This window comes from Conger conger, chromosome 10, assembly GCF_963514075.1.
Source record: "Conger conger chromosome 10, fConCon1.1, whole genome shotgun sequence".
NCBI lineage: Eukaryota > Metazoa > Chordata > Actinopteri > Anguilliformes > Congridae > Conger > Conger conger.
The window spans coordinates 39,332,282-39,346,525 of NC_083769.1; the positions used below are offsets into that span (position 1 = coordinate 39,332,282).

At 43.4% G+C, this 14,244-nt stretch overlaps 1 protein-coding gene across 1 annotated transcript in view; it reads left to right on the plus strand.

The window, feature by feature from the left end:
* The window catches only part of epha2b (eph receptor A2 b), a 31,703-nt gene extending 21,812 nt beyond the window's left edge, over positions 1–9,891 (plus strand). Inside the window, exons 8-17 of the mRNA XM_061256860.1 lie at positions 665–764; positions 1,350–1,405; positions 1,498–1,623; positions 3,624–3,809; positions 4,110–4,171; positions 4,593–4,802; positions 5,227–5,376; positions 5,891–6,084; positions 7,141–7,296; positions 9,028–9,891. Of these exons, the coding sequence (XP_061112844.1) occupies positions 665–764; positions 1,350–1,405; positions 1,498–1,623; positions 3,624–3,809; positions 4,110–4,171; positions 4,593–4,802; positions 5,227–5,376; positions 5,891–6,084; positions 7,141–7,296; positions 9,028–9,136 (1,349 nt within the window). The 3' untranslated portion in view covers positions 9,137–9,891. The remainder of the gene's footprint in view (positions 1–664; positions 765–1,349; positions 1,406–1,497; positions 1,624–3,623; positions 3,810–4,109; positions 4,172–4,592; positions 4,803–5,226; positions 5,377–5,890; positions 6,085–7,140; positions 7,297–9,027) is intronic.
* The last annotated feature ends 4,353 nt before the right edge of the window (positions 9,892–14,244 follow it).

Below are 14,244 nucleotides of genomic sequence, written 5' to 3' on the forward strand. Positions count from 1 at the left end.
GGGGTGTTGTGCTGAGTGACTGTGTTGTGTGACTGTGTTACAGTGCGTTATATTCGGGGGTTTTTTTACATTACATTATTGGCATTTGGCAGACGCTCTTATCCAGAGCGACGTACATAACATAACTTATATTATAAAGCATAACAAAGCATAATAAAAAAAACTCCTTCAAATCCTTATGCAAAGTGAATACCCATAACCAGGGACAAGTGAGCTGAAGGACCCGAGAAGGAAATACAGTTTGAAGTGCTAAGAATACAACAAAGATAAAGACTTGGGCTTTATAGATTAATCTGACAATGGTTTAAATCTATAAAACCGTTTTTATACAACATAACATGAAATAATAATTATACACTGTGTCACCCCAACTTGGTTGAGTTTGAGGTGTGAAGATGAATAAGCGCGATCTGTACCATCATTTATTGTGGATTTTCATAAGTGCAAAACAACCCTGCTGTATGTCTGCAATCTCGTGGCCGCAACCAATCATTACTATTGTAGTTGGGTTCCTCTCAAGATTTCTTCCCACTAGGGATCTTTTTTCTCACGACTGTTTTGTGCTGAGTGACTGTGTTGTGTGCCTGTGCTAAGTGTGACTGTGTTGTGTGCCTGTGCTAAGTGGGTGTGCTGAGTGACTGTTTTTTTGTGCTTATTTCATCAGAGAGCAAAACTCCAGGAAACACAGCAGTGATCGTGGGCGCAGCAGCTGGGGGAGGGGCCATGCTGTTCCTGGTTGTGGTGGTTCTGCTAATACGCAAACGGTCAGGAGAACCTCTGAACCCTTCTTCTACATATCTCTCCATGTATCTCTCTCTCTTTGTCTCTCTGTCTCTCTATCTGTCAGTATCTGTCTCTCTCTCACGCACACAAATTCTTATGCATTGTTCTGGCTCACTCCAAGGTGAAAGCATTCAATGGTCACGCACACGGACACGCACTCACACACTCACTCACTCACTCACCCACCCACACACACACACACACACACACAGACGTATACAACTTTACTGTAACTGGAGTATCATAATTGTATTGTTCCTGGACGAATAATGAAAACAACCAGGACTTGGTAATGTGTGCCGACCTTTGGTCCCCAGTCTATGCCTGCCTGTGACAACCCCCCCCACCCATCCACTTCTGCCAATATACAATACAGCTGCACACTTCTTTTTTTCATCTGCATTTGAACAGACATGTTCTTCGGTGGCTTGTTTAGGTTTCATGAAATGTGTTATACATGTTATGAACACTGAAGTAGAATTAAAATATGCTAGGATGCACTGTACTGTTGTTATTAATCACAATGATTAAAATAAAAATGCTTAAATTGTGGCTTTTCTCATCAGGAAAAGGAACCCGACTGCTCGGCAGGGTGTTGAGGACACGTACTTCTCAAACTCCGGTAAGACACGCAAACACACCACCTTTCCCGTCAGCAGCATTGTCTTCGGGAGATTTAACACCCCTTTGATCTGTTCATTATCGCCCTTTCAGAGCAACTGAAGCCCCTGAAAACATATGTGGACCCTCACACATATGAGGACCCCAACATAGCTGTCATGAAATTTGCCAGTGAGATTCACCCAAGCCACATTACCAAGCAGAAGGTTATCGGGGCAGGTGAGTACGATTGGGCATGCACGTTGCACATAAGAATTATAACCTTCAGCATTAAGGGAGAAACGTGATTTTTTTTCTGCTTGTTTGTATAAAGCCGTTACTCGTAGGTAACTGAATTTGGAGCCCAGAGCTCAGCCAGGATGGCTGTACACAGTGTTCATCTTGGCTGCATGTGGACGGATCCGTTCTTCGGATCCTAATGATTGAATTAGCTGAATGAATATCTTGATCTCCAGCTACAGCTGGACACTGCAAGTGTGTCCTAAAAATGTTACACGACAGGAGTGAACCAGCTTACGGAGCTGACAGAAAACTAAAACGAAGTTAATTGACTGGAACAAAAACCAGCGTGCGGACCGGCCCTTCAGGACCGGAGTTGTACACCCCCGGTGTAGATGGCTATCTGGGGGTTGTTTTCTTGCTGTGCATGTGTAGACACGTGTAAGTGTGTCCATGCTCATCAGTGCGTAATGGGCCGAGAGGCCCACACTGAAAATTGCTTTCCGTTTCCATCTGGTTTTTTTTAGGTGTCCCTTTGAAGTCCTGCTATTTTGAGTATAGTCAGTTAGTACAATTATGCCGTCAGCAGGATTGCAGAAATAAGGTGCCTAATTATTAGCCACAGCATCGCCCTGGGAGGGAAGGGTTTGGTCGGCATAGTGTCCCTGCCTCAATAGCAAGTGTTTTTCTCAGTCTGATGCCTACAATCGATATATGTTTACAATTTGGGAAATGTTTCAAAACATAAAGCCTTTTTGAAAAAATTGTCTTTTTAACTTGTGATGGGGATCCCCTGAAAGCCTTTTGAGTCTGGGTGGGGGTTCCTTGGATCAGAAAAAATGGAAAACCCCTGCTCCTGTGGATTAACTGAGCAGATCAGTCTGCACAGGGTGTGGCTGGTTATGTGCCTCCCTGAAAGATCGTGCAGTAATGGGCATTCTAAACGAACCCTTTGAAGAAAAGGTTTTTTTTTTTTCTTCAGTAAGTTTTCTAGAACTCAATGTTAAGCCAGTGTTCTAGAACTCCCATTACTTTCAATGACCAGTAGTGATTGTTACACCTGGATTAGAATGTTCAGTTAAGAACATTCTTACCACATACAGTATTTGTGATCTTTGTGACACTTTTAAGGGTTAAGGGAAAGAGAAGGGAAAAAATGGATAGAGTGGAACTTGAGAAGAGGAGACCAGGGCAGCAGGGTCACTTTTTCCCTTTGACACCCACGCTCCTTTCTACTCTTATGAGATCTGGTTCCCATGCCCCCAGAGCCATGACCAACCCCCCTGGTCCCACCTAAAGGACTATAGAGACCAGTGTGCCATTTCCGTTCCTCCGTTTACATCCTGGAGGACCGAACCGCAGCCCTTTTGGTTATTTACTGCCTCCTTTGACCAGCATCGCATTATTATAATTTGCTTAGGCAATTGTTTTTCCACAGTAACTTTTGTGCTTTCATTTTTGTGAATGTCTTGCCCCCTTCGTGCTTGTGGAAATATTTATTGAATCACACTTCAGCATCTGGCTCGCCAGTTACCTTTGTGTCAGAAGTCCAGCTCCTTATTATTATAACGACACTCTTCCAGTAGATAATTAGCCTAAAAAGCAAGACGTGGCATTACTGTTTATACCGGGTGTCATCTCATGCTCAGTCCCAGAGAGGTGTGGTCAGCTCCCTGGGATTCCTGATGTAACCCAAGAAATGAGATTCCTCACTCCGCAAAAACTAAAAAAGTATTTTAGTCATATTTATAAAATCTTCTTATTTCTGTTTTTGCTAAATAACAATACAAATATTGCCAATGAGGTGAGCCAGTTTTGACTCACTTCAAGATTTGCCAGTGGGGTAAAAACATTTCACTTGTCAAGCAAACAGTAACGTAAAGTAAGCTAATATGTCCTACTTGAGAGAAAAAACAAGACTAAGACGCTTAAGAACTTGTTAAGCCCTGTTTTGCAGTGCATTTTCCGTGTCTGAGGTGATTCTCCTGTCTCGACCGCAGGCGAGTTTGGGGAGGTGTACCGAGGCGCTCTCAAGGCTCCGGGGCGAAAGGAGGTGGCGGTGGCCGTCAAGACGCTGAAGCCGGGCTACACGGAGAAGCAGAGGCAGGACTTCCTGAGCGAGGCGAGCATCATGGGCCAGTTCTGCCACCAGAACATCATCCGTCTGGAGGGAGTCGTCACCAAGTGTAAGTGTCCTCTTTAGAGCTCATCCTGCGGCCTTCTTGTATAAGTGTCCCCTTTAGTGCTGATCCTGCGGCCATCTTCTCACTATTTCACCTTGGTGTGCGTGCCAAGTGACCTGCTAATATACACCGGCCTCTCCGTCTCTGTATTTTGTGATCGAGAGAAATCTTTTTAAGTCTCATTACAAGGCTAAATTACTCAAGACTTACTGCACACATTACAGCTTTTGCATTGTGCTCCTGACTGTCCATCTCTTTATGTGTGTGTTTGTGTATTTACTGTAATTTTCCCCCCCATTTCAGATAAGCATGCCATGATTGTGACAGAGTATATGGAGAATGGGGCTTTGGACAAATACCTGAGGGTAAGTGCACAGTGCGTTTGCGTACTTGTATTACACATTGCAAAAAAAAGCCAAAGAATAAATCAAGCTCAAAAAGAATTTGTCTTATATTTAGACTTATTATTTATGTTACTTTATTTGCTAAATGAGACCGAAAGATTGCCAATGATGTTAGTCATTTTGACTAATTTCAAGATTTGCCAAAGGGCTATGAAAATGTAACTTGTGAAGCAAACAGTAACTTAAAACAATCATATTTTTGCTTTTGTGAAAGGGAGGGTAGGACTGACAACAGAGAGGGCCGGCTGACGTGAACGATGACTGAACTGGCTTGTTGTTGATTGACAGGATCATGACGGGGAGATGACTGAACTCCCTTGTTGTTGATTGACAGGATCATGACCGGGGGAGATGACTGAACTCCCTTGTTTTTGATTGGCAGGATCATGACGGGGAGATGACCTCGTACCAGCTGGTGGGCATGCTGAGGGGCATCGCCGGCGGCATGAAGTACCTCTCCGACATGAGCTACGTGCACCGCGACCTGGCCGCGCGCAACATCCTGATCAACAGCAGCATGGTGTGCAAGGTGTCCGACTTCGGCCTGTCCCGCGTGCTGGAGGACGACCAGGAGGGGACGTACACCACCAGCGTGAGTCTGCGGGGCCCGCCCGCCCGCCCGCCACGAGACGCTAGCTCAGCCCACACTGCGGAAAGTGTGTTAGACAATGGCGGCTGCGTGTTATTTTTATGTTAAAATTTCCATATTTTTTTCTTACATTTTTCTTACGTTTACACTTCTTACTTCTATCGTAAATAAGACAAAAATATTGCCATTGAGGTTAGAAATGTTTACACATTTTAAGATTGCCAATGGGGTAAGAAAATGTATCTTGTCAAGCAAATAGTAACTTAAAACAAACTAATCTAATATTTTAGCTTGAGGGGAAATAAGATTTTAAGTCTCATTATTATCTCACTTAAGACAGACTTTTGTGAAGTGTATGAAGCAGCTGCTGTATGTGTATTTTGTTTTGGTCCTCCTGATTGTCCCACCCCTGTTCCCACCCCCTTAGGGAGGGAAGATCCCCATCCGCTGGACAGCTCCGGAGGCCATCGCGTACAGGAAGTTCACCTCGGCCAGCGACGTGTGGAGCTTCGGCATTGTCATGTGGGAAGTGATGGCGTTCGGGGAGAGGCCCTACTGGGACATGAGCAATCACGAGGTAAACTGGCCCCCGGGCCCTCTGCAGGTTTGCATAGGCTGTACCGCTGCGGCTGCCAAACCCTTTCGCTCGATTCTGAGAAAGAGCCTGAATGAACAGTTCCACTTGACGTCCCTCCTCCTGTCTTCCTGGAATGTGTAAATAGAGTCCTTTTATCATCCTGATTGAAAGTGTGTGGCAAACTGATTTATTTGCTCGGGGTTTACGTACTCATTTCCTGCTGTAGACCTAAACCCATGTAAGGAACACTGCACCTGAAGTTCCACCACTTCTGCTTGGTGCATCACTGGGAAGAGCTAATGTAGCAGTAACCCTAGTAGCTAATCTTGATATACAATATTAGCTTTCAGTATTCCACAGGACACAGTGAAAAAAACAGTCTTTACTGCATTCCTGTGAGCTGCAGATGACTATTTATACGCGTGAAGGCAAATAATGAAACGATAAGCCATAGATAATGGTGCGCATGCATCTCTAAAATGTAACCCTGCTCCTCTTCCTCTATCTCTCCCAGGTGATGAAGGCCATCAACGAGGCCTTCCGGCTCCCGGCGCCCATGGACTGCCCGTCCGCCCTGTACCAGCTGATGCTGCGGTGCTGGCTCCAGGACCGGTCCAAACGACCGTGCTTCAACGACATCGTCAACCTGCTGGACAAGTTCCTGAGGAGCCCCGACTCGCTCAAGACCATCGCCGACTTTGACCCCCGGTAAGAGTCGCACAGAACCAGTACCAGCCGGTAATGTGTGTAACTGGGAATCTCTTAATCTGGTGTTTTTCCTCTCTGTTCGACTGAATGGGAGCCAGGTGACGGTAGTTATTGAGGAGGCTGGGGAGGGCCATGGCTCGAGTTGTCACGCCAATTTCTGGGAGAGGGAGTGAGGTGTTAAATTTCAAAAGATTATGCTGGACTATAGACTGATAAAAATTAGGAAGTGGCTGGGGAATTTCTTGGTAGGTTAAAGTTCAGTGTTTTATCACCACATTATCAGCTGACTTGGCAGCACCAGCTATGTACTCAGAGTTGGATTAAAATCTTAAAATGGCCGGTCACACTATTTATTCCTGAAGATATCAAGGCTATTCTATTCCCACAGCCGGTGTTTTTTTAACTCTTTCTGCTTGTCCTGTTAGTGATTGAGCGCTTTTGCTGTCTCCCCTGGCAGGCTTTGCTCATGTTCATTTTGGCAAATGAACATAAGTGGCAGAAGCACTTATGTCACTGCTTGGACAAGCAGGCAGTTTAAACACTGGTGGATCCTCCACACAGGGAACCAAACGTATGACAAAACATAAATAATCTTCCTTTAGATATCTACCTGTTTTTCACTTAGCTATGGAGGGATGTTGTTCTTCCTCACAAACCTGTATGTGAGTGGGAACTTGCATACGTTTGAGCGTGTGAAAATCACGTTTCATATCTTTATCACAAACTGCTCTGACAGGTTTCTGGTTTCTGGTTTTTCTTCTTGTCAGTAATTACGGTAAGATGAAAGGGCACCAATAGAACTAAAAGCAATATAAGAAACATAAACATGTAGTCTGGTCGTATTTCTTTAGCTAAGGCCATGAGAACTTACACTTTTAGTAATGTTTCTGCGTGTGTGGGTGCGTGCCTCTGTCATCCATACATGCTTGTGTGTGTAATGAAGGTAGAGGACAAATATGGGACTGCCACTGGCAATGATACACTGGTGTATGTCTACCAAAATGGTGGTGTATTCCTTCAACAGATTAATATCAGTTATTTCTTCTTCTTGTGCAGTGTGTCCATCCGGCTTCCCAGCACCAGTGGCTCAGACGGCTCCCCCTTCAGGTCGGTGTCAGAATGGCTGGAGTCCATCAAGATGAGCCAGTACAGTGAAAACTTCACCTGTGCAGGCGTTGTGACCATGGAGCAGGTTCTGCAGATGAAGAACGAGTGAGTGTGCGGAGAAAATGGCCCGGGATGTGTTTCACTGTCTTGAGTGAGGGAGTGTTTATCTGGGAGATAACTGCGGTTGGAAATCAATCCATATTTAAAATGTACAATGCGTGGGCGAGCATGAATTTCGGTCGAGATAAGATTACAGTTCCTCGAGGAGTTGAATGTATCTCAAAGATAATACCTCTATGTACGGCATTGCAGTAAGTAGCTGAAATAACAAAACATGTCACAATGACAAGAATGGGGCCATTCAGCCCAACGGAGCTCACCATTTTCCTACCACTTAAGGCTGCTCACTGTTTACCTGCAAACTAGATGGTATCTAGCACCGTATCAAGCCTGGTCTTGAAAACCCCCAGAGTCCCTACCTCTACGATATGACCTAGCGATGAGTCCCATACTTTTCAAACCAGCATTATTTATAAGTTAAATAGCAGTGAATGACAGTGAATCATACCACAATGCATTTTACACCCTGTATCAGATGTGGGTAAAATATTTTATGGCATATGTCTGTATGATTTTTGTATTACAGAGTCAGTGGGTATTTAAGGAATTTTTTCTTTGCCTGTCGGGGCCTCAAAATGGAGAGGACAGAGTAAACATACACAGTGAATAGAGACACATGTGGTGGCGGCCTGTGGTGGCTTGTGGCCTTCCTCCCTCCCTCCCTCCCTCCCTCCCTCTCTTTCTCTCTCCCTCCCTTCGCTCCCCCTCTCTCTCCTTCCATCTCTCTCACAGTGCCAGGCCAGAGCTACACTTTCCCTACAGCCAGAAGCCACTGCTTGTCCACATGTTTGGGCCAGGAGTCCACCCAACCTCCCCCACCACAGGAGCGGAGGAGAGGAGAGGGTGAAGGGAGAGAGGAGAGGGTGGAGGGTGGAGGGAGGAGAGGAAGAGGAGAGAATAGGATGAGAAGAGAGGAGGGAATAAGATGAGAAGAAAGAGGGGGAGGAGTGAGAGAGGAGAGAATAGAATGAGAAGAAGGGAGTAGAAAGGAGGGATGAAGAAAAGAGAAGAAGGAGGCACAGAGGCCAGATGTGGAAAGAGAGCGAGAGAGAGACAGAAAGAGAGAAGATCAGGGGAGTCAACACTGAAAAACTATGGAAATATGAGGGGGAGGAAGAGTAGGCATTGACCCTCAGGAAGTGGTCCTCCAGTCTGGAGCTCGTCATGCAGAGAGGGGAGTTTCGGGTGAAAGGAACTTGAGGAGAGTATAGTTATAGATCACAGTTTCCCATGGGAGAAAAGCACAGATTTTATAGTAGGCCATTTTTTTTACATACATTTACTTGGCATAGGAACCAGGACGAGCCCATGCGAAGGACATAGACAGCAACAAAAATAAAGTCTTTGAAGTGTTTGTATTATTTGTGCCGGGCTTTCTGGTTTCCAGGCTCCATCCACTGTCATCTGGTAGCACTCTTGCTTAAAACCAGAAACTATTTACGAGTCTCCCGACTCGCCGGGCACGCCAAATAACTCATTCATGGCAGACCTGGTGGATCCTCTTTAAGCAATTAGGGCCCTAATTAAAGAGGTAATGAGGGCTGGTTTGCGTGTGTTGGCATGTCTCGTGTACATTTTGTGTGTGTGTGTGTGTGTGTGTGTGTGTGTGTGTGTGTCTCTGTGTGTATTTCCATGAGATTAGCCTTTGATTGTTGGTACGGGCTATCTGTTTCCATGCCTCATACCCCTCTGTCTCTCTCTCTCTCTGTACCCCAGGGACATCCGGAACATCGGGGTGCGGCTCCCAGGCCACCTAAAGAGAATCGCTTACAGCATTCTGGGCCTGAAAGACCAGACCAGCACACTCAGTGTGTTCGCTGTGTGAGCCCGAACCCAGACTGAACCAGAACCAGGCCTTCCCACTTAGCTGGGCCCACTGACTGATTAAGCTATGGGCTGGACAGGACGGGAGCTCCACAGAAGAACGGGTCAGGACCGGATCAGGCCAAGCCTGCATGGGGACGTGGAGATGACCTGCCCACCTGCCTGCCAGCCCACTTCGGCTCTGAAGTGACTGCACACTTGAAAAAGACTTGATGTACTTATTAAGAGGAAAATACATTTATATGTATACACACACACACACGCTGTACACTCATATACATACATGTGTGTGCGTGTGTGTGTATGTATATAAGTCTGTATATTAAATATGTATATTTTTATTATGCCTTTTTGTAGCAGCAAAATCAATTTTTTCATGCATTTTGTATCGTGTAATGTTCCGTGCATGCTTCTTTTATCAAGAATGAGCAACAACAAAAAAAAAAAGAAAGAAAAAGAAAAAAAAAACGATTTAATTCGAAGAGCTCCATTTCATCTAGAATGGCGTGTGATTCCAGTGTGCGGTTGAAGGCTACACTTAACTCGCGAACCTGCGGCCTCAGCACAGTGTAGCTTTCCATTACTCACCTGTAGGAGCGAGTGCAGGAAATGTGACTTTTCAGCGAGACAATGAGTCGAGCCTCTGCTCTGGCGTGTGCCGTCACTGAGGGCCGGCGCTGAGGGAAAGGTTGGGAGATAAGATTTCGGACATTATAAACGGGGGGGTATCACAGCGAGAGCGCAGCCCAAAGTGCTGCCCCCCCCCCCCCCCCCCCCCCCCGCCCGCTGCCTCCAGCCTCCTCTCCACTGCATTCCACACAATGCCACTGGCTGCTGTGCTGCCCGCAGTGATTTCATATTCAGTTTTGCTTGACGATTTCAAAGGGATGTTCATGTTTTTTTTTTTTTTGTTTTTTTTCCTGTGTGTACTTGGGAAAAGTATATTTTCGGTATGTCGAGATTTATGGTGAGATTTGAAGGTGAAACTGAGAAAACTGAGACATACCCCCCTCCAGCACTCAAGCCTGCATAACCTTTTCAGATTTTCATATGAGGGCACCATACACGGTATGTCTTATATTGTAGCCGAAGCACTTACCAATGGTAAATCAAAATCAGTCAGTCAACTATTTTATCCAGTATGGCTCCCTTCATAATTGTATTGTAAACAAAGGTATTCTCACAGCACAGACCCAAAGGTCTGTATGATATGAATACAAGATGACTGACAAGCTGGTATAACCAAGGGGAAAATGTGGGTATTAACATCTGTATGGCCACAGGAAACCAACATGTAAAAAAAGGAAACGGAATGGAAAAAGTGGTTACAGGAATCATAATTCAGACTATTTAAATAGACAATCATGATAACTGTAATCGAGTGGATAACTGAGAGGCTCAAACATCTCCAAGCATTTAACTGAAAAAGCCGAAGGAGGGACTAATGAGCTTTGGCCTTACATGAGCATTTAGATGCCTATGAGCTGGATCCTGTTATGGAAAGTTATTTTTTGAATTCTTCCTTTTTGGTCGTTTACTTTTTTTTTTTTCATTCGAACCACAGATTTTTAACTTCTGTGATATTGTGTTTAGTCTTACATATTCCACTGAGTTGTAATTGTCAATGGACAGAGGATAACAAAAACACTATTTTCTGACCTTATGTTATGTGCGGGTGTCATATGCTTATGAAAGGATGCTTTCTCACTTCTGACACACATAGAGATTGGCAGTTTCTTACAGAAAATCTTAATATTTTTTTTAAATATTTTGTACTTTTATTTATTGTCATTAAAACCCTAACTTGCTGTAATTAAATTTATTTTCCAGTTCCAGAAAATATTTGTTGCATTTTTTTCATTTTGGTTGTGTAAAGTTATTTACGTCTGCCTTCACTTGAACGAACATGTACGTTTAACTCCAGTAAGGACATTAATTATGCTTTTGAAAAAATATATTTTTTGGTATCTTTTCTGGGTGTAATACTATTGTAGTTGGAGTACAAAGGATGATTGTTTTTAAAAAGGTAACATTTTGAAATATATAAGTTTTAAAATACAGTATATGGCTCAGAATTATTTTTAATCACACTTTTGGAATATAAACAAAATATAAACGCACATAATGAAAATATTAGTTTCATGTTATGAGATGAACAGTGCTGGTTGCTTATTGGGTATAGTTTTTAATTAGTAATCTATTAACTGTGTTAGCAAGATGGTGAGATATGGGTGTGTACCATAAGAACAGTGGTGATGAATCACAGTTTCAGTGCCTGAGTGTTTATGTGTACATATTTTTAAATTGATCACTCCAGGAGACTGGAGCACTTGTTCTTCTGACATATTGACACACTTGTTTTTCAAAACGCATTGTGAACATATATCTATTGTAGTTAATATATTTTTTAATGAAAGTTTCCTACATGACTGGGCCTGGGCTATTGTTTGACTGCGGTTATTGTTGATGCGAACGTAGGCACGTGGAAACTGAGGTCTCCTGTTAAAACGGCTGTTTGCAGCTACTATATATACGCAGGGACCAGGATGTGAAGTTGCCAAGGGAGAAAAGAGTCAGCACAATGCCTGTATTATATTGCGTTCTCCATCATTATAAATACCAGCCTTTGTAATGTTAACAACCTGACCTTGTGTGAGAGAGAGAATTATACAGTCCTCTGGAGGGAGGGAGAGAGAGAGAGAGAGAGGGGGGAGAGGGTGAGAGAGAGAGAGAGATTGGTATTGTGTTCGGTTTCAGCCGTTCTGATCTGAATACATCAGCACATGTTGAGTGATGCAGGTAACAATGCCTCTAATGCATTCTCTAGATAAGATGAGAAGGAATGGGAATATTTATGTAGTGAATTAATCAAAAGCAGCAAACAAGGCAGCGATGGTGCTGTAGGAAGTAAAACAGGTAAAATGGGAGGGTGTTAACAAAACTACTCTCAACATGTTTTGATATCCCAGCATAACCCTGATGGGGCTCAAACAATGTTTCTTTGACCTTATCCAGTACAATAACAGTCCGTTTGGCCAGTTAGCAGTCCGTGCTAAATGCAGCCTTACTTTATGTGAGGAAAGGAACAGTCGGATGCGCGTTGTGTGGAAAGATTAAATCACATTGCGTGTGTATTTCTTTCAGGGTTTCTTGTAGTGTTGCATGAGCTTGGGTAAACATTCGTTTCCCCTCTCTGTGTCAAAAAAAAAGAAACCGCTAAATGAGAAGCTGATTCTCTTTGCCAAAGACGAGATGTTTATCTATGCTAGTGTGTACTGGGGTGTGACTCTATTCCTGTATCTTCACCTGTCAATTTGTAAAGTGTGTGTGTGTGTGTGTGTGTGTGTGTGTGTGTGTGTGTGTGTGTGTGTGAACATGTCTAAGGATGAGTCAGATGAGTGTGTGTGTATGATAGGAGAGTATGACAGTGAGTGTGTGTATGATAGGAGAGTATGACAGTGTGAGTGTGTGTATGATAGGAGGGTAGGACAGAGTGTGTGTGTGTGTGTGTGTGTGTGTGTGTATGATAGGAGGGTAGGACAGTGTGAGTGTGTGTATGATAGGAGGGTAGGACAGTGTGAGTGTGTGTGTGATGGGAGGGTAGGACAGTGTGAGTGTGTGTGTGATAGGAGGGTAGGACAGTGTGAGTGTGTGTGTGATAGGAGGGTAGGACAGAGTGTGTGTGTGTGTGTGATAGGAGAGTAGGACAGAGTGTGTGTGTGTATGATAGGAGGGTAGGACAGTGTGAGTGTGTGTATGATAGGAGAGTAGGACAGAGTGTGTGTGTGTGTGTTTGTGTGTATGATAGGAGAGTATGACAGAGTGTGATTGTGTGTGTTTGTGTGTATGATAGGAGAGTATGACAGAGTGTGATTGTGTGTGTTTGTGTGTATGATAGGAGAGTATGACAGAGTGTGAGTGTGTGTGTGTTTGTGTGTATGATAGGAGAGTATGACAGAGTGTGAGTGTGTGTATGATAGAAGGGTAGGATAGGACAATAGTAGAGTATGTGTGTGTTTGTGTGTGATAGTTGTAGGACAGAGTATGTGTGTGTTTACTTCAGTACCATGTTGAGACTGTTGTCTGTGTGAGCATTGTCACTTCTGCACAAAGTTATGTTTTTACTTTGTACCCTGCTCTGTAAGGCATATGGGCTCATTCTTTAGATTTCCACGTTTCTGAGGAAAATGCTTAAAACGTATAGATGATAATGGTACTGTTTTGTCTCTTTCCTCTTTCAATTCTCTATTTTTTGTTTGGTCTTTTTTTCCACATGTGGAGTTAAAGCCAGTAACCTTTGGAATTTACATTCATACTATATTTAGGGATGGATTCCTGACCAAAAAACACATCCTGCAATTTGGGACTATATTGGTCTCTCCCCGGCTTGTGCTCTCTCTCCCTTTCGCGCTGAATGTTGTCTTTCATTCGCAATATTACACCCTTTTCAACCATCATTTTTCCACTGCAGATCCAACTGTCTCTTACTCTTTCCGTCAACAGAAATATCACATTCGTATAAGGTTTTACAAAACTGTCACTCAATTGTAGTGAACGACAAACCAATAAAGTTGGTTTGGACATATAAGTCACATTTGGTATCACATTTGTTATAAAGACAAAGGCAAAAGCGATATTTGGTAGACTGTTTGGAGAAAGGCTGGAATTAATTCCAGATGGTCGTAAAAGAATAACCTGGTATGTAGGACAGCTTTGTTTAACAGGAGAAATAATCCACCTCCTATGCTAGATTTGCAGTGTGCACCAAAACCATTCACAATACGAGCAAATGTTTAAATGCCAAGTAATTTAAGTAAGTATTTACATACATATTGGGCCAGTTTTACAGCTATGGTCCTCAAATTGCTAAATGGTGAATCTCCATTCAAAATCTCATTTAGTCTAGGACTATAGGCTTAGTCTCTGTCTGTGAAGCTGGCCTATAAAGTTTTAAAAACAATCTTTGTAACTCATTACTGTGTTCTTGTAAAAAAAAAAAAAACCATTATTTGTAATGCAAGAACAGTTCTGTCAAATTATTACAGTCTTTTTTTCATTATTCATCAAAGGTGGAGATTGTGACAATTCATTTTAGGCAGCCATGCTAAT